Consider the following 27,190-nt stretch of genomic DNA (forward strand, 5'->3'; position numbering starts at 1 on the left):
CTCACCCAGGCGGACTCACCTGCTATGCTGACCAGTGGCCTGATGTGGGGGATGGGAAGATTGGACGGGATAGACAAGGAAGAGGGAAGGAAGCGGCCGTGGCCTTAAGTTAGGTACCATCCCGTCATTTGGCTGGAGGAGAAGTGGGAAACCACGGAAAACCACTTCGAGGATGGCTGAGGTGGGATTCGAACCCATCTCTACTCAGCTGACCTCCCGAAGCTGGGTGGACCTCGTTTCAGCCCTCGTGGCAGAGTCGGGAATCGAACCCAGGCGTCCGCTAACCACTACACCACAGAGGCGGACTAGTTTTTTTACACAGTTCAGTATGATACAGTATATTTCACACGTTTCTTCAGAGTTCACAAACGCATATAGCCTCTGGGGTGCGGTGTGTCTTACTTGTGCAGAGGTGATGGTGAATGCCATGTACAGACAACCTTGTCGTTATGTGACGAAGTTCAAAGTTTGCTGTGGTCCAAGTTCTGTCAATCATGGCTCCTCTACTATGAAATTCCAGCCAAACTTCATTTCGTCGATCCGCCAAGCTTCGTAATTTATGTTCTAGGACTGTGATCGGTGGAAGGATGAAAGATGTTCTCATATCTTCTGGAACACGGACCTATGATGTGATACGATCGCGCCACATCAAGTACGCTACGCTGCAGTAACACCGGCTGAAACCCAAGGTTTGCTTGTGTTTGATGCTGATTTCTCGGTATGAGTAGCCACTAGGCGATCGGCCATTTGAGCAGCCGTGTGGCATGCAGAAAATGGACTTGGACTCACATTGCAACTCAAGCTTTCTTCATAATTTATTAGCTTCATATTTTCCCGCATTGATGGTTCCAATCATCACAATTATAAGGCCGGATTTCCCTCCTAATCAATATTTGTATTTATATTACAGTACTTAAAGTACTTAAAACATTTTTCAGTACCGGTTTCGACCTTATTAATGGGCCATCTTCAGCTACTGAAGAACCTTGGTTTTTGTTAAAATAACATACAGTGTTAAACATCACTTACTCTAAGTTTAGGGTGACTTATTTCTAAGTTTAAATGATACATTGTTGTGATAAAATTTGCGTCAATGAGAATAATTGTAAAAGTCTAAAATTATCTAAAAGTTCGTTGTGAAATTGATGTTCCTTTGACACACTCGTTTGATTTCTGTATTACAGTGTTAGACACTACTTATTCTAAGTTTAAGATGACTTATTTCTAAATTTTAGTAATACAATGTTGTGGTAAAATTTGCGTCAATAGGAAATCTAAAATGAACTTTCTGTTAATTGAATATAAATAAAAATATTGATTAGGTGGGAAATCCGGCCTTATTATTGTGATCAAGCCTTCTTCGACTGGTGTTGTCAAGCGGGTCTCAAGTCACGTGCAGATTTAGCAACACAGCCTCGCAAAGTCCATTATTTGAATTCGCTTGCGAAGCGATCTGATTGGCTAACTTTAGCAGCTGATAAGATGGCAGCGGCACGAGATATCGAACTACTTTTTTCAAATCATTTATCAGTATGACCAACCCTCTGACGGTCATATACCCAACTCCCGTTGTTTCCGACCATCTATATACTATAATAATAAGAGTTTGTACATTTCTCAGAATTTAAAAAGAATGGTATTCTGTATCGGTCGTGTTCACAATAATGCACTTTTCCGTAATTTCTGTCTGTCTGTTTGTCTGTATATACGCGCATCACGAGAAAACGGCTGAAGAGAATTTAATGAACATCGCTATGTAAGGTCGGGGAATGAGTCTAGGCCATAAATAATTGTATTCACGTTGAGTGAAATGGTAGTTTAGGGGAAGGCTTATAATTTAATTATCAAATATTTATGTTATTACTTGTCCTACTGATAAACACTACATAACTAAAGTTACATGGTATTACCGTACCGGCTACGATAACAGAGATATTCATGAATTTCGATTTTTGTTGCTAAGTCTATCAACGCCGAGCTACGATAAAATGGGTTAACAGAATTTAATGAAAATAGGTGTGTAAAGTCGGAGAATAAGGAACTACAGTCTACGCTATAAGCTGTTTTATTCATCCTGGTTGAAATGGTATCTTAGGGGAAGGCGCTTAGCTGAAACTCATCTCCGATTGATGGGATTACTGCTGCACACCGAATATAACAGCCTGCCTCAATCTTGGTGGGAAGTAACTGGGGAATTATACCTCTCTCTTCTTTAGCATGCCATACATTTGGTTCATAAATTTTCTGATACTACTGGCGCGTAACACTCTGGTTCATCGTAATATTCCAGCTATTCGATACCTACTCTGAGACACTGATCGGAATGAGCAGTGTGCACACTTAACGCAATAATGGCAGAGGAGTGTTCGCGGCTGTCTGCGGCTTGGTCATTCCAGCACTGGAACTTTGGACTGTTACATCGGCAGCGTAGTGATAGTCGTTAAAAGTGAAAAAAAATGTGCGGTTTTTCTATTGATCGAGTATTTAATACGGCAGCATTGCTTTTAATCGTGACATTGTTATAACATATGTTGACTTCAGTAGGGAAAACCACAAAGACAGTCTTTATGAGAATTCCGTAGCGAAGCACAGGTACGCCTACATCAGATAGTGTTGTATATAATGAAAATTTAGTGTAACTTTAATGACGTTGCAATTATAATGATCAACTAGTGGCAAGTCACGGTATTGCTTAAATGTACTTATTACAAATAGCACACACGTTATGTGACAAGTGAAATTAGCTGCTGTTATATAAATCAACGTCATCTCGTTACCTTTCTCCGGCTGTCTTAAGGTATTGTGAAAACTTTGTCACTGCTGGTGTTAGCTGTGGATATTCTGTGAAGACTTTCGCTCTCGGCATCTCAAGTACGAGTATAATAAAGTGTCCAGCTCTGGCTTTCTGAGCCCAAATTAGCGGATTAGATCCCGGCTCAAACCAGTGGTATTTAATAATAATAATAATAATAATAATAATAATAATAATAATAATAATAATAATAATAATAATAATAATAATAATAATAATTTGGACAGAAGAACGAAGGAAGAAGCTCAGCGAGAGGATGAAAAGATTTTTGGAGGAAAAGAAGGCCAACACATCAGCTAAGCAAGTTCAACCGTGCTCCTGAGTAGGGCATAACGATCTAAAAATAAATGTTATTGTCTTTAGGTCCTACTAAGAACTTCTTGACGGTTTTCAGAGACACCGAGGTGCCGGAATTTTGTCCCGCAAGAGTTCTTTAACGTACCAATAAATCAACCGACATGAGGCTGACGTATCTGAGCGCCTTCAAATACCACCGGACTGAGCCAGGATCCAACCTGCCAAGTTGGGGTCAGAAGGCCAGCGCCTCAAACGTCTGAACCACTCAGCCCAGCGGTGTGGTATTTGAAGACGATAATAATAATAATAATAATAATAATAATAATAATAATAATAATAATTAGACCAAGGGAGTTGACCGTGCGGTTAAGGTCGCGCAGCTGTGAGCTTGCTTTCGTGAGATAATGAGTTAGAATCTCACCATCGGCAGTCCTGAAGATGGTTTTCCGTGGTTTCCCATTTACACACCAGGCAAGTGCTGGGGCTGTACCTCAATAAAAATCACAGCCGATACCTTCCCAATCCTAGCCCATACCCATTCTATTGTCGCCGAAAATTTTCGATTTGTTAGTGCGACGTTAAACAAGTAATAATAATAATAATAATAATAATAATAATAATAATAATAATAATAATAATAATAATAATAATAATAATAATAAATTATACGTCAGTGAAAATGTACATGGTCTACAAGAAATCATGCAACACGATACAAATTGATTGAATCCTGGCTTTATTGCAACAGATTAACAATTAAACTCACCAAAACTTTTTTCATTGTACTTTATAAACCCAGTTTCTCCTCTTTGAATGCTCAATTGGTATTTTGGGGGAATTAATACGCCGAGTACTGTTGCATAATCATGTTGCTTTTATCTGTAAGAAGACAATCCCAGCTATTGTTGAGTTAAACAGATTAAAATACAAACTTCTCGGGGATTACTCAAAAGTATATATAATTAACTTCCTCCCGAAGGCAAAATACATTTTGCCGGGTGTTTGGAGGCTTGCGTGTTCAAATGATCCTTAGAGCTATGCCGGCGGGAGCACATGCACCTGATAGGGCCGGGGCCACCCAAGCCGGACAGGTCTAAGGTGATGATCCAGACTAAGAGTGATACCCTGGTCCTCCAGATTGGGGGTTGGGCGTAGAGTTAACTCCCCTACCTTCTAAAAATACAAATGTTACTGATACCTTAAGGCATACTACAGGAAAAGCGGATAACTTGGTGACGACCCGGCGAGAAAAACGGCGTAAAAGAAGGAAAAATTATATCATAGTAGCAACGTGGATGACCTTAGAAAGATGGGAGTTAAATGCTGGAGAAGGAAAGCCGAGGACCTGGACGAACGGAGGCAGGTGATTAAGGAGGCCAAGGACCTACATGGACTGTAGCGCCGACAAGTGAGTGAGTGAGTGAGTGAGTAAGTATAATTAACTTCCTGAAAGCCATATTACTTTTATGATTCACATCTGGGGTTGTTGCTACTAAGAACTATTTAGAAATATTGAGATACCAGAGACAAAAGCACTGAAAATAATTTTTATCTTGTCCATGTAAACACAGTGCATACAGTGTTTTGTTTACATCGCGAAATTATGATCTTAAAGATGACCAATTCGTATAATTATGTCTTAACCAACATTTTCTTCTCAATAAATAATCTTACAGTGTGTAGCTAAACTATGACGACTACTTCTTCTTCTTGGATCACTGCGTGTTAATATTTGTTCCGCGTAAACTCCCACATGGTTATGATGATGGTTCTTTCCTTTGCTAGTGGTTTAACGTCGCTACGCTACACGGTGCGTGTCGTGCAGCTGTGAACTTGTATTCAGGAGATAGTGGGTTCGAATTCCAGCGTCAGCAGTGCTGATGGCTTTTTGTGCAACTCTTCTTTTTACAAGTTGCTTTACTTCGCACCGACACAGATAGGTCTTATGGTGATGAAAGGATATTAAAGGGCTAGGAGTGGGAAGGAAGTGGCCGTGGCCTTAATTAAGGTACAGCCCCAACATTTGCCTGGTGTGAAAATGGGAAACCACGGGAAACCATCATCAGGGCTGCTGACAATGGGATTCGAACCCATCATCTGCCGAATGCAAACTGACAGCTACCCGACCCTAACCGGACAGTCAACTCGCTTGGTGATCATGATATTAACAGTTAGGTACAACTACAAGATATTCCTAAACTAATCTCCCACTTCTTCCAGGGTTGCTGGCAGTCGTTTATAAGCCGGGCTGAGTGGCTCAGACGGTTAAGGCGCTGGCCTTCTAACCCCAACTTGGCAGGTTCGATCCTGGCTCAGTCCGGTGGTATTTGAAGGTGCTCAAATACGACAGCCTCGTGTCAGTAGATTTACTGGCACGTAAAAGAACTCCTGCGGGACTAAATTCCGGCACCTCGGCGTCTCCGAAGACCGTAAAAGTAGTTAGTGGGACGTAAAACAAATAACATTATTATTATTATTAGTCGTTTATAGTACACAAGTGTTACTAGCAGTTTCCCGCTGGCTCCGCCCGCAATATACAAAGTATGGTGTTGTTTGTTACTATTCTCAAGGATGTATTTGCAAAGTTTCGATTTAATGAAATAAAGCACTTGATCTGCGGTGGTAAAAGAATGTAATATTATGTCAACAAAACACTTGAAAATACATCACACAAAGAAATTGAATTAAACGTTCCTTGGAACAACACTACGCGCCGAACTGTTAAAAAGTCCTTCAAAGATCTTCGTCATGGAGACAAATGCACTCATAACTTTTCTCAGAATCTACCAATTTAAGTAGTTATTACCTCAAAAGAAAGTGCTTGATCCACTGAGTGTTTTTAAATCAAAATGAACTGCTTACCTCAATTAGAACGAAATATATGATTGCTTCAATGAGAAAAAATGTTGAAGAAATGAAACGTCAAATTGAATGTGCACTCATAACTTTCCTCAGAATCAATCAATTTGAATAGTTAAGAGCTGAAATGAAAGAGCTAGATCCACTGAGTGTTCTTAGGCCAAAACGAACACCGTACCTCAATTAGAACCAAAGATACGATTGCTTCAAAGAGACAAAACATTGAATAAGTCAAATAATTTGAGGAAGGCGTACGTTAAGTGATTTATAGTACCTGACGACAAATCTGTGCATGAATAACTTTCAGTTTTTTAAAAAAATGAAGGAAATCGACCGGATAGAATGGCCGGACTGACTGACTTTAGTTTTAATAAAAAAAATTAATATAGAATATAGATAACTTAAAGGCCAACAAGCGAGAAATTAGCCACTAATATACTACGGTGAATTAAAGAGTATAGAAGAAAAGTTACCTTCTCTATTCATCTCACTCATTTATGTCAGATTTCCCCTCCTTTCCTTGTTTACTGTTCCGCTTGAATTAGCGCGGCAATGACAGTGTAATTAATAAATATCAGAGAGAAAGGAAACGAAATGCTAGGGTATTAGCCCTACACAGCAGAGTGCATAACCTTGAACTTGGCATGACGAGAGTGCGTTCAGATTCATAAGGCCCTCGTCACCGAGGATCCACCTGTTAGGGGACTGTGAGCCTTCAGTAAACCACGACCATGTATTTAGAGTAACAGTGAATGGCATGTATCCTATTTCTTTTACGTGTCAGTAAATCTACCAACAAGCGGCTGACATATTTGAGAACCTTCACATATCACCGGACTGAGCCAGGATCGAACTTGCCAACCTGGGTTCAGAAAGCCAGCGTCTTAACCGTCTGAGCCACTCAGCAAATGAATTCTACCAGAGGCGCTAATTCTTTGGGGCCTAGGTTCCTTCGGGCCACCTGACATATATCAATGAATGAATGAATGAATGAATGAATGAATGAATGAATGATTGAATGAATGAATGAATGAATGAATCAATCAATCACTCAATGATCTGCATTTAGGGCGGTCACCCAGGTGACAGGTTCCCCATCAATTGTTTACCTACCTTGATCTTAAATCTTTTCAACGAACTTGGAAATTTGTCGAACATTTCCTTTGATAATTTATTCCAATCCCTTGCTCCTCGTCCTATAAATCTATATTTCCCTGAATCTGTCCTCTTGAATTCCAACTTTGTCTTCATATTATGATCTTTCCTATTTTTAAAAGCTCCACTCAAACGTGCTCTTCTACTTGTGACATTCCACGCCAACTCACCACCGGCAGCTCGAAACATACCACGTAGTCGAGCACCTCGTCTCGTTACTCCTAAGTCTTCCCAGCCCAAACTTTGCAACATTTTAGTAACACTACTCCTTTGTCGGAAATCACACAAAACAAATCGTGCTGCTTTACTTTGATTTTTTTTCCAGTTCCCGTATCAAGTAGTCCTGGTGAGGGTTCCATACACTGGAGCCATACTCTAACTACGGTCTTACCAGAGACTTATACACCCTCTCCTTTACACCCTTACTTCAACCACTAAGTACTCTCATAACCATGCAAAGAGATCTGTAACCTTTCTTAACCACTTCATTAATATGATTATCACCGGGCGAGTTGGCCGTGCGCGTAGAGGCGCGCGGCTGTGAGCTTGCATCCGGGAGATAGTAGGTTCGAATCCCACTATCGGCAGCCCTGAAGATGGTTTTCCGTGGTTTCCCATTTTCACACCAGGCAAATGCTGGGGCTGTACCTTAATTAAGGCCACGGCCGCTTCCTTCCAACTCCTAGGCCTTTCCTATCCCATCGTCGCCATAAGACCTATCTGTGTCGGTGCGACGTAAAGCCCCTAGCAAAAAAAAAAAATATATGATTATCCCAATGAACATCATTGCTTATATTAACGCCAAGATACTTACAGTTTTCCCCATGAGGTGCTGTCACCCCATCAACACAATAATTACGACTTAGAGGACTTTTCCTCTTAGTGAAACTTACAACATGACGTTTCATCCCATTTACATTCATATCATTGTCTGTTGTCCATCTTGCTAGATTGTTTAATTCCCCCTGCAGTTGCTCACAATCCTACAACTCATTTACTACTCTATACAGCAGGGCCTCTCAAAAGCCCAAAATCTCACGCGTGCAGTTTGAGGCGCAGAGTTCCAGTGCACAGTGCATCGGTCCCATTCGGCTCGGCTTGGACCAACGCTTCGTCTCTGGGCTACTCGGCTAAGTTCGGCTCAACTCGGCTCGGATTTGGAGCGTTACGAAGCACGTGAGGAAGAGGGAGGCAGGCGGAGCGAGCGAGACAGGTGCGGGGAAAGAGAGAGACAGCGCTATTGCTCCAAATCGAGGAGTGGGGGTCTGCACTCTGGTCAACCAAGCGAAGTCGTCTTTTGCACCGTGCACAGTGCATGCACCCTGATAGGCCCTGTAATAGAGTATAAGATCATCCGCAAAAGTCCTTACCAGATCTTTACTCACATCATTTGGGGAAGAGTCGCGTGTTCCAAACCTAAGTAAATGAAAACCATTTTTCCAGAGTTGTTAAAGTTCATTTGATTCCTACAAACGATCCGAACGTCAACTTCTGCAGCAGAAAGGTCATTTTCGAGTCTGAGAGGACTGAATACCTACCCGAGCTCAACAATGAATTCCAAGTGCCGGAACCATGTTGGAATCCCTAACCCCAACTCTTTGGACATGGGAAATTGCTTCGTTTTCAGACCAGAGATATGGAAGTTCACTATCGCTGTGAAAATGTAAAAAAGCCTGTAGGGTATTACACCAACATAATCTTTCAGTGGTGCAATGTACAGGGTGTAAGAATAAGTTACTGTCAAACATTCCGCACACGTAGAAGAAGAAAATGCGTTATATGGGTCTGGAACGGTCCGTGGTTGCAGAGTGGACTTCGGCTGGTCCGATAGCTCTGCACTCCGACCAACCAATCGAGCAGAGGAGGTGTGGTCGTGGCTCTGCCGTGGTTCTACGCCTCTGTATTCGGGAGACGGAGAGGGGCTGGTCCACACCGCCGGCTGTCCTGAGAATGGTTTTCCGTTGTTTTCCATTCTCCTGCACTAAGGCGAATGCCGGGACAGTTCGTAGTATAGGCTACAGCCGCCATTCCTCTCACCTTCTCCGCAAATCTTCTCCGATACAAATCTCCCGGCCTGAGAGACGATGTCACCGTCTAGGAGGCCCGCCTCCCCCTTCAGGGGAGGCATGAAAACATTTTAGTTGTAGCATGGGTCTGGAAACGCTGTATTTCCATGTTAGAACTCATTTTCTACAACTCTACATTGTACATTAATAATGGGAGACCGAGCTCGATAGCTGCAGTCGCTTAAGTGCGGCCAGTATACATTATTCGGGAGATGGTGGGTTCGAACCCCACTGTCGGCAGCCCTGAAGATGGTTTTCCGTGGTTTCCCATTTTCACACCAGGCAAATGCTGGGGCAGTACCTTAATTAGGCCACGGCTGCTTCTTTCCCATTCCTAGTCCATTCCTATCCCATCGTCGCTATAAGACCTATCTGTGTCGGTGCGACGTAAAGCAACTTGTAAATAATAATAATAATAATAATAATAATAATAATAATAATAATAATAATAATGGGGGACACTCAGGAACAGAACGTACCAGCATACTACATGAAACTCTTTCTCATATGAAATATTCAAAATGTAGCATGCATCAACCCACCGTCTCATTGAATCCCGCATGCGCTTATGTATTCCTTCTAGTTATCTGCATCCAATGATTTTTTGTTGATTTCCCTTCTTTCTTTCTTTCTTTCTTTCTTTCTTTATTTCTTTCTTTCTTTCTTTCTTTCTTTCTTTCTTACCGGGCGAGTTGGCCGTGCGGTTAGGGGCGCGCGGCTATGAGCTTGCATCCGAGAGATAGTGGGTTCGAACCCTACTGTCGGCACCTCTGAAGATGGTTTTCCGTGGTTTCCTGTTTTCACATCAGGCAAATGTAGGGGCTATACTTTAATTACGCCCACGGCCACTTCCTTCCAACTCCAAGGCCTTTCCTATCCCATCGTCGCTATAAGACCTATCTGTGTCGGTGCGACGTAAAGCACAGTGTAAAATATTACTTAATTACTGTATTGGAACGTCTTAACATGTTATTTTATTATGATCGTGATGTCGTTGTTGTTCAGATCCTTGACCGAATAATGGCCAGCCTTAGTGTCTTCAGTTCAGAGGGCTCTGGGTTCGATTCCCAGAGGGTCGGAGATTTTGACTGCGTCTGGTTCATTCCTTCACACACAAAATCATACTCGTACCGCCTCGGCTACCATGCGCAAGCATTTTAATTTAACACCATCTCGCTGCTTGCTCGTCAGTTTCGACATTTCGTTTTACTCTAGGCCTATTAGATGGAATAATTAACCAAATCTCTCCTGGGCGTCTATGGCTGAGTTTTTAATTAATTTTGTCAGGTCAACACCAAATGTGTCTCCAGAGATCTTTTACATGCCGATATCGTACGACATGTAGTGTCGAATGGACTTTCCTCCGCCCTTCCCGCCCTTCAAGAATCCGACTACCTCTGCCGGGTTTGAACCCGCTATCTTGGGATCCGGGGGCCAACACTGTGCCACTGATCCACAGGGGGGGGGGGGGTATATTCCCTAACATAGATCTTCATTTGCATAGAACACATCACAAGACAAACCACCACAGAAACGTACAATATTGGATACATCCCTCCACAACGGGTTGGCGTCAGGAAGGGCATCTGGTCGTAAAACAGGGCTAAACCCATACTCCCAGGTTGAGTAGCTCAGGTGGTAGAGCGCTGACATTCTGAGCTCAATTTGGCTCGTTCGATTCTGGCTCATTACGGTGGTATGTGAGGGTGCTCAAATACGTCAACCACGTGTCGGTAAATTTACCGACACGTTAAAGAATTTCTACATGACAATATTCCGGCACCTCGGCGTCTCAGAAACCCGTAAAAGTAGTTAGTGGGACGTAAAACCATTATCATTATTATTATTATTATTATCATCATCATCATCATCATCTGTTTACCCTCCAGGTTCGGTTTTTCCCTCGGACTTAGCGAGGGATCCCACCTCTACCGCCTCAAGGGCATTGTCCTGGAGCTTCAGACTCTTGGTCGGGGGATACAACTGGGGAGTATGACCAGTACCTCGCCCAGGCGGCCTCACCTGCTATGCTGAACAGGGGCCTTGTGGAGGGATGGGAAGATTGGTAGGGATAGGCAAGGAAGCGGCCGTGGCCTTAAGTTAGGTACCATCCCGGCATTCGCCTGGAGGAGAAGTGGGAAACCACGGAAAACCACTTCCAGGATGGCTGAGGTGGGAATCGAACCCACCTCTACTCAGTTGACCTCCCGAGGCTGAGTGGACCCCGTTCCAGCCCTCGTGCCACTTTTCAAATTTCGTGGCAGAGCCGGGAATCGAACCCGGGCCTCCGGGGGTGGCAGCTAATCACGCTAACCACTACACCACAGAGGCGTACGATTATTATTATTATTATTATTATTATTATTTTACAAGCTGCTTTACGTCGCAGCGACACAGGTATGTATTATGTCGACGATGGGATCGAAAAAGGCTAGGAGTGGGAAGGAAGCGGGCGTGGCCTCAGTTAAGGTACAAATCCAGCATTTGGCTGGTGTGAAAGTGGAAAACCACGGAAAACCACTTCCAGGATGGCTGAGGTGGGAATACAACCCACTTCTACTCAGTTGACCTTCCGAGGCTGAGTGGGCCCCGTTTCAGCCCTCGTTCCACTTTTTCAAATTTCGTGGCAGAGTCGGGAATTTAACCCGGGTCTCCGGGGGTGGCAGCTAATCACACTAACCACTACGCCCCAGAGGCGGACCACTCTGATTTAATCTATTATTTATTTATTTATTTATTTATTTATTTATTTATTTATTTATTTATTTATTTATTTATATATTTATTCATTCTTCGATTTTGGCCATCTAAGGACCACGCGATAGTAACCCTGTGCATTCATCTTAATCCTTCTTTTCTTGACTTCGAATAGTTTTTCATCCTTTCACTTTGCTGATTCATCCTCTCGTGAGTCCAGATGTTATTATTACCTCTCCTCTTTTCCTTCTCCTCGAAACCCTTCAAATTTTGTATCAATCTTCTGAAAGTTGTTCTGTCTTGTATTACATTATTCTAATCTGAGGGGCTGTCTGGCCGAGGCGGTAAAGGAGTGCTCGGTTTCCCCGGAAGGACGTGGGTTCGAATTCCGGTCAGGAAGTCGTAAAATTTAAGGTTCACTCAGCCTACACCAAAAAAATGAGTACCAGGTTAATTCTTGGGGCCAAAGGTGGCCCATCAAGTGCCGAGGTTACGGATAGTGGAAGCCCTTACCTTCCACCCCTCCAAGTGCCTTCATGGCCTATACGGAGATGACTGCTTTGCTATTCCAATCTTTGTCATATCTTTCTTTTTACTCCTCGGATCCACTGGTTGCCATTCTTGCTCTTGTGAACATGGCTAAACACTTGTTTTGTCAATCTACTGTTATCCATCCTCATTATGTGACCAAAAAATTTAATTCTCCTCTTTTTGATCGTGTCTAACAGCCTTTCATTTTCTTCATCCTTGGATAGATCTTTATTCCTCCTATGTCTAAACAGTCCTTCCTTCGTTTTCAATGGACCCAAATTTTCCTCAATATTTTCCTTTCTTTTTTTCTCTATCTCTTCTATTTCACCAGTTTTCATAGAGAACATCCATTCTGTGGCATACAGACTCTCTGGTTTGATTACTGTGTTGTAGTGTTTGATTTTCGTTTTCCTTCAGAGATTCTTCTCGTTGAGTTGGTATGCTACTTCCAGTTTTCTTGCTCTTGATCTTGATCATTATTATTATTATTTAATAACTGTTCTATTTTTCTGGATAAATCGTCTCGTCTATCATCATTCACATTCACCCCAGACAATTGGCATTAAAACTCTACGTGTTGATCAACTGCAGCCCAAAGTTCGTTCAGAAACGCTCAAACGATTGCCTCACACGTAAGGCCGTATCTCATAACGAGAGGTGTACAACACAGCCCCATTTCCACGGTCTGCTTGTGGAACTGTTCCCACGGTGTTGTAACGAGATATGAACACAGAGCGAGGCGTTTCCGGTGCAACAATAGAGAACTTGTCAGATTATCTCGGAACGCGTGATTAGTTTGAAAACAATCACTAATAGCCGAGTGACCGCAAGAAGCGAGTGTCTGAAATTGAACCTTCTTGTGCCGAACCATGACCTTAGACAAAGAAACTCGCTGGCATGTCAGGATTTGTTGTGTGTTACTTCTGCTTTTCGGTGACCAAGGATGGCACTTGAAGGCTTCCTCAGACAACGAACTACAGGACTCTGAAATAAGGATGTATAGCAGGATGTTCAAGATCTCACGTCGCCAACAAGTAGGCACTTCGTCGAACCAGGAAATTATGTGAAGTCTTAAAACGCGGTCCCACTCCCCACACGGTGAAACAACCCCGAAGGGCCGTGGCCTACTAAGCGACCGCTGCTCAGTCCGAAGGCCTGCAGATTACGAGGTGTCGTGTGGTCTCGGTCGCGATTCTTGGTTTTCTAGTCCAGAAGCAAAACCATCTCCGCACAAGCAATGAAAACCTTTGGAGAGGAGGAGGCTTCAACTAAGCGTAACCTCGGCTCTTGTTGAGGCAGAGTGGTTAGTTCTACGCCCCTGGCGCCTTTGCCACCCGGGAGGAATTAACCTGGTACACATTTCTGGTGTAGGCTGAGTGAGCCTTAGTGCCATGTGCTCCTCCGGAAGTGGAAATCTCGTTTCTTAAATTTCTCGACTTCCTGACGGGGAATCGAACTCGCGTTTTCCAGGTGAACCGAGCACGTCTTTACCGCCTCGGCTCGACAGCCCCTGCATATTTCAGTCACATCTCTCGAAATGACAAGACACAGCCTGCTACAACTGATGATGGCAGCACCTGCGACATCCACGATACAGCAACCAATAGAACAACTTACTCTATGATGATCACCAACCTTCCATGAGAAACAGTACAAGAATAAGAAGAAGAAGAAGAATAGCTTAGGCGGTAGAGCGCTGGCCTTCTGAGCTCAAGTTAACAGGTTCTCTCTGGCGGTATTTGAGTATGCTCCAACACGCCAGTGTCGAGTCAGTAGATTTAATAATAATAATAATAATAATAATAATAATAATAATAATAATAATAATAATAATAATAATAATAATAATAATAATAGTAAGTAATGAAAAAATGAAATGGCGTGTGGATTTTAGTGCCATGAGCGTCCGAGTACAAGTTCGGTTCGCCAGATGGAGGTCTTCTGATTTGACGCCCGTAAGCTATCTAAGCGTCGTGATGATGATGATGATGATGAAGACGACACATACAGCGGAATTAACCAATTATGGTTAAAATTCCAGATATTGCCGGAAATCGAACCCGGGACCCCTGTGACCAAAGACCAGCACGCTATTTAGCCAAGGAGCCGAGAAGCGGTCGATTGGTAGCTCATGGCCCTTCGGGGCTATTCCGCCATGGGGTTTGGTTTGGTTTTAAACCTATACGTGTATCCATCCCTTGTTTAAAATTTCAAACAACGCCTTAGTTGACCTACCTGCCCCTTCCAACATTTCCGCCTGAAGAAACTACGGATCAATTCTGGGATTATGTTTAATAATTCGAATCGCCACCGGTCTACTCTTAGCACTGCTCGATATGCACCCAATGGCTGCAGCCATTGGATGCAGATCGAGCAGGCAGTGATTCTTAGCTATGCACTACAGTGCCAATGTAAATCTAGCCTTATATAGTGTGGCCCACATCTGTCGTGACGTTAATTATGGAGCCCGAATCTATCGAGAAGCGTGGTCTGTTACAGGCGATGTTACAGTATTGTTGCCACTGTTAAAAATTCAACTTATCTATACGTGCATTTGAGGTGTTAGAGCATAATTATATGCCTACTGTATTTGCCTAATATATTAGTAGTCAAGCTCCCTGGCTGAATGGTCAGCGTACTGATCGTGCGATCGTTGGACCCGGGGGTTCGATTCCCAGAAGGGGAGAGCATTTGAACGGTGTATGGTTAATTCCTCTTCATGGCTGCAAGTTGATATTTTGTTTAACTTTTCTCACACCCATAGCTCCATGGCTAAATAGTTAACATGTTGGCCTTTGGTGACAGGGGTCCCGGGTTCGATTCCAGACAGGGTCAGAAATTTTAACCATCATTGGTTAATTTCACTGGCACGGGGGCTGGATGTATGTGTCGTCTTCATCATCCTCCTCTTCACCATCATCGTCACGAGCAGCAGCAGCAGCAGCAGCAGCAGCAGGAAGCGCAGGTCGCCTACGGGAGTCACATCGAAAAGAGACCTGCACTTGGTGACATTCCCGGCACTAAACGACATACGCCATTTCATTTCAACTCCGTAGCAGTCGCAAATGCTTTTGTTGAAATATGATAAGTATCCGACTAGATAATCAGAGACGTGCAAACTTCGCTGATTATTTAGTTACTAAATTGATAGAAAACTGGTTTATCATTCTTCCCCGAGATTTGGGCTTTGGATACTGTTACAACTAAGAGAACGACAAAGGAATGTAGCCTATACGCTTCATACGGCTTTTTCGCTTTATTTTGACTGCGTTCACCCTCATATTTATAAATTTGTGGACTCTGTCATTCAGACACATCCAAGAACGTACGGGTACATTAAAATGAATGACGAAGATAATGCTACTAAAAAGAATTCCAAGTTGAGAAAACGCAAACAATATATTGAAGACCTGATTAATACATTGAAGAAAAGGGATATAAGTAGAATCCCTTTTCTGAAAAGCGTTTGTTGTTACAGAGCTGAAGAAAAGTTTTGCATCATCTGATTTACTGCAGTTCTCGTTTTGCAAAATTGGCAATATGGGATTTTGAACGCAAATATCCTTCATTGTGTAGTGGACCGGTAGCGTGTGTACCCATCCCGGGCCCTGAGGCATTCTTGAACATATCGAGGCATACTCAGAACCAAAGAATCTAACTTGTTTTGGGGATCTTGGATCAGCTCCTGTTGCTGAATGTTAGTAGGAGGATCAGGGCTGTGGGTAATTGCTCTCTTAAGTTTATGCCTTGTATTTTGAGCAAAGTTCACATCCGCAGAATATGCCGACCACACCATTCGCTGTATGGCATGAGTCTCAACGAACTGACTGACCATTCTGCCTCGATGGTCACGAGTATTATTTATCATACACTACTGTAAAGCCTCGCTCATAGTGACAGCAAATCCTGTAACTGCAGGTTGGAGGATGTTGTCTCTGTGTACTAGACCGGTCATTAGAGGCGTGTCACACGCACACACACACACCCCACCCCACACCACACCACTCTCTCTCTCTCTTGATAAGTAAACGGGACAGAGCTAGGAAGAAATTTATTAAAACAAAACTTCCAGATGATTACGAGCAATTCAGGGTCTTGCGTAATGAGACAAAACAAGTCATTAGAAACGCTAAAGTGAAGTATACGTACAACATCTTCCGTAACTGTAAGAGCACCTCAGCTTCTTGGCGTGCTGCAAAATCACTTGGTATTGGAGCCAGTCACTCTCAAGATAGCCAGATGCCTGTTACTCCATCCGAATTAAGTGAATATTATATGGCATCAGTCTCTAACTTCAACTCTCCGAAAGTATCAGAAACTACCAAACATTATAGATCTGTCACTCCAAGTAACAGAGATAAATTCTATTTCATGTACGTACACCCTTCACAAGTAGAAAAAGCAGTCAGATCAATTCGAACTAAAGCTAAAGGTCCAGATAATATCTCAATATCCATGATTTCTAATTGCATTGACATATTTCTTCCTGCCCTTGTGCATTTATTTAACTTCTCTCTACAGAATGGAGTGTATCCCTCAGAATGGAAGCGTGCCAATGTACGTCCTGTGCCCAAAAAGAAAATCCCAACAGTCTGTAGTGATTTTAGGCCTATCAATATCCTCTGTGCACTTAGTAAGGCATTAGAAAGAATTGTTCATGAGCAGATATGTGAATATATGTCTAAATATCACATCCTAAATCCCTACCAATCTGGCTTCAAGAAAGGCCATAGTACTACTACGGCTCTGCTGAGAGTTACGGACGATATACGCGCGGCCATCGATAAGAGACAGCTTACTATCTTATGTCTCTTTGATTTCTCTAAGGCATTTGACTCTGTTAATCATGAGTTGTTTCTTGCAAAGTTGAAGTCAATTGGTTTCTCGCAGAGTGCTCTATCTTGGTTTGAATCATATCTATCAAGTAGATCACAAAGAGTTACATTTGTTGACGGACGATCCTCTATCTGGGAATCAGTAAACTGTGGCGTACCACAAGGATCAGTCCTCGGTCCTTTATGCTTTTCTATTTATATTAATGACATTTCTGAAGTCTTTAAAAGTAGTACTTTCCATATGTATGCTGATGACTTACAAGCTTACTTCCACTTCAGTCCCACTAACGCACCTTCTTGTATAATGCATTTCAACCATGATATCTCTCGATTGATCGAATGGAGCGCAAATCATAATCTCCAATTAAATGTGGCTAAGACCCAGCTTATTTGCATAGGTTACTCAAAACTCCTGAAAACTGTTGACCTCAAATCCCTCCCACCAATAAAAATTCTAGATTCAGATATCCATTATAGTGACACCGTTAACAATCTAGGACTCATTTTCGACAGAACCCTATCCTGGTCTGATCATACGTCAAATGTGATCAGAAAAGTTGTGTCATCCATGCATATTTTGAAACGTAACGTGTCATGTACACCACCTTTTATGCGGAAACTACTTGTTCAAAGTCTTATATTCCCCATAATTGACTATGGATCAGTCGTATACAACGACTTATCCGAAACTTTGAACATACAACTACAGAGGGTGCAAAACGCATGTGTTCGTTACGTGACAAATGCCAGGCGTGATGAACACATAACACCCTATCACATTCAGCTGCAATGGTTGAAACTCCATGAACGACGGGAAATCTCAGTAGCCGTTGCTACGCACAAAATTCTCAAACTGAAGACCCCACCCTACCTATATAATGCATTTAAATCTATGGAGTCAGTACATAACAGAGATAATAGGTTCACAAAAACTACCCTTCAAATTCCCCTTCATCGTACCACTAAATTTAACAAATCCTTTGTTTGCACTGCATCCCGTATCTTCAATGTCTTTAACCTTCACCGTTTCGCAAATGACAGGAACTGCACCCAACTAAAGCAGTCCTTAACATCTATCTTCCTGGAGGAGTACGCAAGAGGCTGAGATCAGGTATTCTTGTGTCCAATAATAAGAAATATGTATATTTCTAAGAAAATTGTTTCTGTTTTTTATATTCCTGAGATTCTTGTAGCCTAAAATATTAAAAAATCGAATGATATGCTTTATTACTTCTTATATGATTTATGTTTTAACTTTATTGGAATTGGTATCTGTATGTTAATTTTAAGTTTAATTTTAAGTTTAATGTTTAATTTGATATTTTAATATTATAAAATGTAGTTAGTATATTCATAAACTTGTATTGTGTTATAAGTAGACGCTACATAAAGGGGCTTTTCAGCCTCAGTGGCATGTATATCATCATTATCAATAAATTCAATTCAATTCAAATTCAAATTCTCTCTCTCTCTCTCTCTCTCTCTCTCTCTTTGCTGCTAATAACGTTCCAGCATGAAGGTTTCGTTCTGTCTCTCACCGGATCGTCTCCAGAGACTCGAACGCTCTTGTTGTATGGGTACAGAAAAAAGCGTACGCTTCCACTGTTACTGTTGCTGATGCTATGCCCCGTGAGTTGTCACCCACTACACACGAGCTGTCCCACGGTGTGATTTAAAAGGAGCTTGCGGCACAGGCCTTCCTGATATCAGTCCTCCGTCATGCAGCCGATTTCGCACTGTCTGATCTGACAAATTCACTCCGGTGGCCCTCCGAAGATCCTGGTGGAATGAGGTGGCGGTAGCAGTGGGCCTACGGTATGCTAAAAGCAACAAATACTGCTCCTCCTTGCAAATTATTGTCCGTGGGCGTCCCATCTGTTGTTCATCAGCAACCGTTGTGCCTCCCTGAACTTTTTTTTACAACAGTACCGACATCACTCTGATTCAATCCGACACGAGTGGCAACGACCACTTGTCGTCCGTCCTTGTTGCAGCAATGCGGTCAGTAGCAGAATTGTGTAGGCCTACAATTGTCGTGTTTACCACAGTCGTACGGATGCTGTCTACAAGCCGCCGACCTTACAAGTGATGATAAACTGATCGACACGACAAAAGCCTCCTGATCGAATCTGATCTGGTTTTAGCGCCTCTGTGTGTTTCAGACACAGGTCTAAAGTGCGTATTGTAAACATGCTTATGCTTTCACTCATACCGAGTGAAATCGTAACGTGTAATTTTTCAGCACTGTATTATAAGAAAACATGAGTATACAGTTAGTGGTGAAAATGAAAATCCACAGCCTGTTTCCAGTCACTCGACCGGGTCAGGAATGGAATGAATGAAGCCCCATCTAGCGGGGAGGACAGGAACTGTGCCGGCTGCCGAAGCCTGTCGCACTCACGGTCTTAATTCATGGACGTGTGCTAAGTTAATGGTATGAATATTTTAAATTCCTAGACGAGTGACAAGTTACTGGTAAGACGCACAGCATTTCTGCCAACAGCAAACAGTTCTACGTCTCTGTGTCAATGATCATTGATCTGCATTTAGGGCTGCCACCCAGGTGGCAAATTTCCTAGCAGCTGTTTACCTAGCGTTTCGTTAAATATTTTCAAAGAACTTGTATCGAAAATTTCCCTTGTTAAATTATTTAAGTCCCTCATTCCTCATCCTATAAATCAGAGGTGCTTACGCTGGGCACTCCACCCCGCGGGCGCCCAGCGCTATAAGCGGGCGGGAGGCGGGCGATGAGCGCAGTGACGTCACAGACCGTGAAGGTTGGGCGAAGTTCTCCCACTCACTCTCGACCACTGCGGCGATATTCAAGTTTGAAATGAAGGCAGAAAATAATGAATGGATGATGGCAGAAATCCGCGTCATTTTCAATTTACGTTGTAAGAAATAAGTTATTTTTATGTTCATTGCACTTTATATACAGGGTGAAGCGAAATTCGCGCACTCGGGCGTCGCAGCGCGACTCCTCACATGCCAGCAATAAATGTCTCTCACAAAAAATCGTACTTCGAGTATATCCGGCAGAAAAAAGGACGTTGAAGAGTGGCAATCTGGCAACACTGTAACCACATGTACGGTAACTAACTCTTTCAGCACATAACACTCGTGCTGTACACTTGGTGCAGTGGATAGTGTTTTGGGTTAGGATGCAGGAGGTCGAGGGGTCGATTCTGGGTTGAAGCGTATGTTTTTTATTTCGTAAATGTAGTCCACGTGGTGTGGTATCTGGCATCTTAATCGTCAACAGCGATTGCAGCGGGTTCTCTAGACACCATTTGCACTTACATACTACGATCCTAGAAATGGACGAACAACCGTTTTCATTGGTCAGCTTTGAAAAACGCCCTTTACACGTCGTGGGCGTGAATTATTCGCACCCTCCTCGAATGGTCTCATAGATTAGTACCAACTATTATTCTTGCCTCGTTCAGGTCCATTACATTTTGTTAGGGCCTTACGTTATCAGTAGGCCTAGCAAAGTATTTGTTGTGTTCAGCGTTAAAAAAATGTTGTAAATGTAGGATACATGTGACCTAAGGTTCGGTGTCTTACTGTATTACAGTATGTAATGTCCGATGGAAATTTGCAAATAAAAAAATGCGCCTCAACCCAGTATCGAACCCTCGACCTCCTGCATGCCAACCTAAAACTCTATCCACTGCACCAACTGTACAGCACGAGTAGTGTTTGCTGACAGAGTTACAGTGTTGCCAGATTGCCATTCTTCAACGTCCTTTTTCTGCCGGATATACTCGAAGTACGAATTTTTGTGAGAGGCACTGCGACGCCCGAGTGCGCGAATTTCGCGGATTGAGCGGATGCAATAAAGGGTTAGACCTACAAACTCAAATATTTTATAATGTACTGTACGTGTAATTTTTACTGTTGCATATTGAGAGGTGCTTTAGAAACATTTCTAATATTATTATTATCATCATCATCATCATCTGTTTACCCTCCAGGTTCGGTTTTTCCCTCGGACTTAGCGAGGGATCCCACCTCAAGGGCAGTGTCCTGGAGCTTCAGACTCTTGGTCGGGGGATACAACTGGGGAGTATGGCCAGTACCTCGCCCAGGCGGCCTCACCTGCTATGCTTTGTGGAGGGGTGGGAAGATTGGAAGGGATAGGCAAGGAAGAGGGGAAGTGGCGTTAAGTTAGGTACCATCCCGGCATTCGCCGGAAAACCACTTCCAGGATGGCTGAGGTGGGAATCGAACCCACCTCTACTCAGTTGACCTCCCGAGGCTGAGTGGACCCCGTTCCAGCCCTCGTACCACTTTTCAAATTTCGTGGCAGAGCCGGGAATCGAACCCGGGCCTCCGGGGTGGCAGCTAATCACGCTAACCACTACACCACAGAGGCGGACCTCTAATATTATACGAAGTTAAAGTGGATAATCTGTGGCTTTCGGTTGTTTAGGTTTAAATGATCTGATAAATTCACCAACAATCGAATCCTACTTACCGGAAATAAAATCAGTTAGGTTATTTATTTGAAAGCATACTGTACGTCTATTTGGTAGATGCATTTAAATTATTGTACTTTAATCTTGAATACTAAATATCTTATATCCTCACTCATGACGAAACTCCCTCGCCATTTAGAGGGTAGCTATTATCATCGCATGCCTGATAAGTTTTAAATAATATTTTCAGAAATTCAGGGACCAGAGAAAGCCACACAACACTACAACACTGTGCAGAATCAAGCAGTAAACTTGTTGAATGATGTAATCATATTATTATTTCCTTAATGAATAACATGAATGATGTATTTTTTTAAGTGGAAGGTGTCATTTCCACCCAAGGAATTGTAAATGGTAGCTTGTCCGTTTAAACCTTTGTAGATTGCACGACAAAAATTATAACGTGTCAGGTTTCTTTGAATGAATAAATAGAAGAAAATAAAACCGACTGTTTATATCGAGCACAGTATAAATCAAACCGGAATATCTTGAAAAGGTAATTGTTTTGCGATTATAGCGTTGTATTTTAAATGTTGTACCCCATCAACATTTCGATGAGTAGTGGAGGAGATCTCCGTAATCACAATCGAAGTCACTGCTGCCTTCCCTGCAAAGTGTGTTCGTTCTGTCGCATCACTGTGAAGTATGCTTGCTACGCAAGCTGCCCGCATTTACGTCACGCCAGCCCGGCCGCACTGGGCTAGCCTCAACGGGTGCCCAGCTGAGCGCCTCTGTTATAGGCCTAAATTAATATTTACCTCTATTTGTCTTCTTGAATTCCAACTTTAACTTCAAATTATTATCTTTCCTACCCTTAAAAAGTCCGATCAAGCTTATTCGTCAACTATTGTCAATCCAGGACATGTCTTCACTGACTGCTTGGTTACCGCTTAGTCGAGCTGTTTGTTTCCTAACTTCCCAACCCAAATTTTGCAACATTTGCTCTATAAGATGGAAAAGGAAATGTGAAAAACGACTACACGGCGCAATTTTCATATACTGTCCCCTACAGTGACTCCGCGCGCAAGTGATTAGACCCCTGCTACAGAGACAGCTCCGCCAGTGCTGAACTGGAGACAGGTGAGCTTGCATCCGGGAGAGAGTGGGTTCGAATCCCACTGTCGGCAGCCCTGAATATGGTTTTCCGTGGTTTCCCGTTTTCACACCAGGCAAATGCTGGGGCTGTACCTAATTAAGGCCACGGTCGTTTTCTTTCCACTCCTAGGACTTTCCTATCCCATCGTCGCCATCAGACCCATCTATGTGGGTGTGACGTAAAGCTAATTGTAAAATAAAATAAAAGCTCTTAAATTTCTTGTGATGGGTTATAAAATGTATGTAATTTCACAATCTCGTTTTATTTACGATGTTTTATTTAAAATAATTCTTTTTAATCAATTACAATGCCTTGATAATTAGCCAGGTACTCATTTTTTTTAAAAAGTTTGAATTAAGAATTATTTCGTGGGGGTACATAGAACTTTTAGCCCTGAGTGAGGGGTACAGTCTCATAATAGTTTGAGAACCTCTGCACTGTGGTGGTGTGTTCTGTGTAAATGTGTGAAAACGAACACGAGCCCCCCACCTCCGAGCTAGAGAAGTTAACCTTCACCCAGCCGGAAATTGAACCCAGGGCCCTCTGAACAGAAGGCTAGTACGCTGGCAATTCAACTCAGGAGTCGTACTTCTTTACAAATAATATTGCTGTTTATGACCTCTTTTACTGCCCATGTTATACATTTTAAATGTCTTTCTGCCTACCTTTTCAATCTTTTTTAATGTCTGAAAATCCAGTACTTGTATAGTTTGCAAACAAAAGACAGCTGAGGTTCTATGAACGTACTACACGGGGAATTTTCCTTCCAGTACGGGGCCGTCCGTCAGACTGTTGGTCGCCTGGCAACGTGCAATTGTTTTGTAGTGGCTTGTACCGCCTTCTCTTCTTCCCTCCCGGAAGCCGTAGCAATCAGAGACGTACAGTAAATAACAATTAGAGCCAACTTCTCAGAATGTCAATAACTCACAGAAACATTTCCTAATGGTAAGCAAGTCCCTGAAGCATGGCTATATTGTCCTGCCGCGAACCACTAGTCATTAACTCGTGTCTACATCTAACCTTAGGTACTGTCATCGAACTTCTGAATACCATCGCACAGTATGGAAGGCAGACAACAAGGCCGGGATGGAAAGTGCATATGAACAGTGAATACACTTGTTTTCTCAATTGTTTCAAGGGAAGAACTATGGCGGCCCCGATTCAAATCCCGACCAAGGCTGGCATGCTTTTAAATTGAAAGCGTGATTCGGATTCCACGTAACAATGGAGGTCCCATGGCTATGATCATGATATCAACATTCACGTAAAAGTACAGGCTTATTTTACACCAGTGGTTCTCAAACTGTACCCCTAGGGGTGCGCGAGCAGCCTTCAGGGAAATAATGATCAAACATTGAAATATCGAAATAAATAAGAAGGAAGTTAAATATGTATATATGGAGTCACACCTCGCTTGATACTTTCACGCGGACTACAACACATCAGAAAACTGTCACGACATGCAAGCACACACATCCCATTGGCATTTTGATAGTTCGCAATGTCTTAATTCCAGAATTAAGATCGAAAAATGTTCATCCTTACTTATTCATTTGATATTGAGGCTAAAAGTTTGTGAAACTTCCATACAAACAGGGAATTTTGTGCTACTTTATCATCACCGGCCTGAGTGGCTCAGACGGTTGAGGTGCTGGACTCAACATGGCAGGTTCGATTCTGGCTCAGTCCGGTGGTATTTGAAGGTGCTCACATACGTGAGCTTCGTGTCGGTGCATTTACTGGCACGTAAAAGAACTCCTGCGGGACTAAATTCCGCACTTCGGTGTCTCCGAAAACCGTTAGAATAGTTAGTGGTACGTAGAGCTATCAGTTAGGGATTTTTCCGTTGGTATTGTTAGCCATGAGTGAGGGGTACAATCTCATAATAGTATGCGAACCTCTGTTTTATAGACCACGAGTGATTTTTCCCAGTAGCACCCCCGACGATAATGCCTTGAGTACGTGTGGTGTGCCCTGCGTGAATACTGTCTTGATAACGACAGTCCGCAGTTGACAACGATTCATCTGGACAGAAGTTTGGTTCATCGGAAAGAACACTATCATTCAATTACCCTTTCCTATCGCCCAAAGTTTGCAACATTTTAGTAACACCTAAGAGTCGTCAGGTGCCTTCTCTCTGATGTTTCTAAAGACATTTCCAATTTCATGTTTGATGTGTATAGGTAGAGTCAGCGCAAATAAAAACTGCTCATCCTGTACGTCATGTAGGTTCTCTCTGCAAATAAAAGGTTGTTTAAAGAGAAATTTCTCTGATTAAGGCGCATAATGTACCGTTAAATGGAATTTACTTAGAGTCCGTGGATAGGAAGTACATTCGCAGAAGAAGTAGAATAATAATAAGAATAACAAGAAGAAGGAAACGCCAATAAGCAATTCCTCTTCGACATCAATAATGTTAATGTTACTGTCTTTACGTCTCACTAACTACTTTTGACGGTTCCCGGAGACGCCGAGGTGTCGGAATTTTGTCCTGCAGGAGGCCTGTAAATATACTGACACGAGACTAGCGTATTCTCCTCTATATCCACTAGAACGATAAGACTAATATGATGCAGTACTTCGGCTACTTTCGGAGACTTTTCGAGGGTAGTAGACTATAATCGTGTGCAAATTGTTGTAGGATGCCATCATCTTTGTTAGTTCTTAACCGAACTACAGAAGGAACATGCAAACAGTTAAACAATACTAAACCAACTACAGTACTACCGCCCCTGAGTCCTGGCATCCCGCAGACAAGGAATGTAAACACAGCCGGCCAGCTAAGCTTCTAAAGCGTGCCGGTCGTTAACGAGGAAAGTGCAAGAACTATATACATTATCTTTCTGGCTCGAGATAATAACAATTACATAAAGCAATGTCAAAAGATGTACTCACCTGGTAGAGCGAGTTGCCCGTCACGTACGAGGCGATGTAGTGCGAGCCAAAGCTCCTGATGAAGTTTACGACGCTGGCGGTGTCCCCCACTCTCACAGAGTCCGCCTCCCTGGCGACAGCGTCGTCCAGCTCGGGCTCCTCGTCCTGCAAGGAGAGACGCGCCTTCTCGCGGTGGCGCGCCACCCTGATGAGCACGTAGCAGTTGGGGCTGATGAGGTACGTAGAGTTGATCCCGAGGTGCCTCGCAATGGTGCCGCGACCCCACGAGCCCGTGAACGCTCTCCACGGCCGATCCAGTTTCTCAACAGAGAAGTCTCTAAAGTAGGCCTGCAGCAGCTGCTTCAGGTTATCACAGAACTCCATATGGAAGTCGCCAGTGAAGATCGGTTTGGGCTGGTTCAACTCCTTCATGGACAAGGGGGCGGGGTGTAAGCTAGAGTTCTTGAATATGTCCACAGTGGGCTCGCGGAAGATCCAGGTCGTGTCCGTGTCATTGCGAGGGACGACTCGCATGCTGATACTCAGATAGCCGTATCGGCTGAAGATGTTGATGGCTGCACCTAAATGAAGTAACTGGCCGGTAGCTGGCAGCAGCAGCAGTGACAGCAAGGCGATCAAGAGCTCTGCGCGGGAGGACATCCTCAGCGCCTGAAAATAAATAAATAAATAAATAAATAAATAAATAAATAAATAAATAAATAAATAAATAAATAAATAAATAAATAAATAAATAAATAAATAAATAAATAAATAATAAAACGAGTTTTGTCTTTACATTGCTTAGAATTAAAAAATTGAAAGGTATTTCTGTATCGGTCATGTCTATAGTAAGATGGAAATGCAGTGTTTAAATTTCCGTCATCTCTGTATGTATGTATGTATGTATGTATGTATGTATGTACGCGCATAACGAGAGAATGGATGAACAGAATGTAATGAAAGTGGGTATGCAAAGTCGGAGAATAAGGCACTACAATGTAGGCTATAAATAATTTTATTCAGACTGCGTAAAATGGTAGTTTAGGGAAGGCCAAAATTGAATTCTCAAATATCGTTGTTATTACTGGTCCTATCGATAAACACTACATAACGAAAGTTATAGCTAATACAATTTACGATCACTTAGGCCTTTTACAGTTTTACCGTACCGGCTATGATAACAGAGATATTCATGAATTTAGATGTTTGATGCTTAGTCCATATCAACGCCAAGCCACAAGAAAATGGCTGAACTGAATTTAATGAAAATCGGCATATCAAGTTGGAGAATAAGGCACTACACTCTAGTCTATAAATAATTTTATTCACGCTGGATATAATGGTAGTTTAGGGGAAGGCCTAACATTTAATTTTCAAATATTAGTGGTGCTATGGATAAATACTACATAACAAAATTTGGAGGGAATATAATTTCCCGATCGTTTATGTCTCATAAAGTTTTAAAGTACCAGCTATGATAACATGGA

At 42.6% G+C, this 27,190-nt stretch overlaps 1 protein-coding gene across 2 annotated transcripts in view; it reads right to left on the minus strand.

The window, feature by feature from the left end:
• The window catches only part of tsl (torso-like), a 315,919-nt gene that overhangs the window by 86,398 nt on the left and 202,331 nt on the right, over positions 1-27,190 (minus strand). For both annotated transcript variants that reach the window (XM_067142534.2, XM_067142535.2), the window contains exon 2: positions 25,725-26,372. In XM_067142534.2, the coding sequence (XP_066998635.2) occupies positions 25,725-26,363 (639 nt within the window). In that variant the 5' untranslated portion in view covers positions 26,364-26,372. The remainder of the gene's footprint in view (positions 1-25,724; positions 26,373-27,190) is intronic.

The sequence above is a fragment of the Anabrus simplex genome, chromosome 3 (assembly GCF_040414725.1).
Source record: "Anabrus simplex isolate iqAnaSimp1 chromosome 3, ASM4041472v1, whole genome shotgun sequence".
In the NCBI taxonomy this organism is placed as follows: domain Eukaryota; kingdom Metazoa; phylum Arthropoda; class Insecta; order Orthoptera; family Tettigoniidae; genus Anabrus; species Anabrus simplex.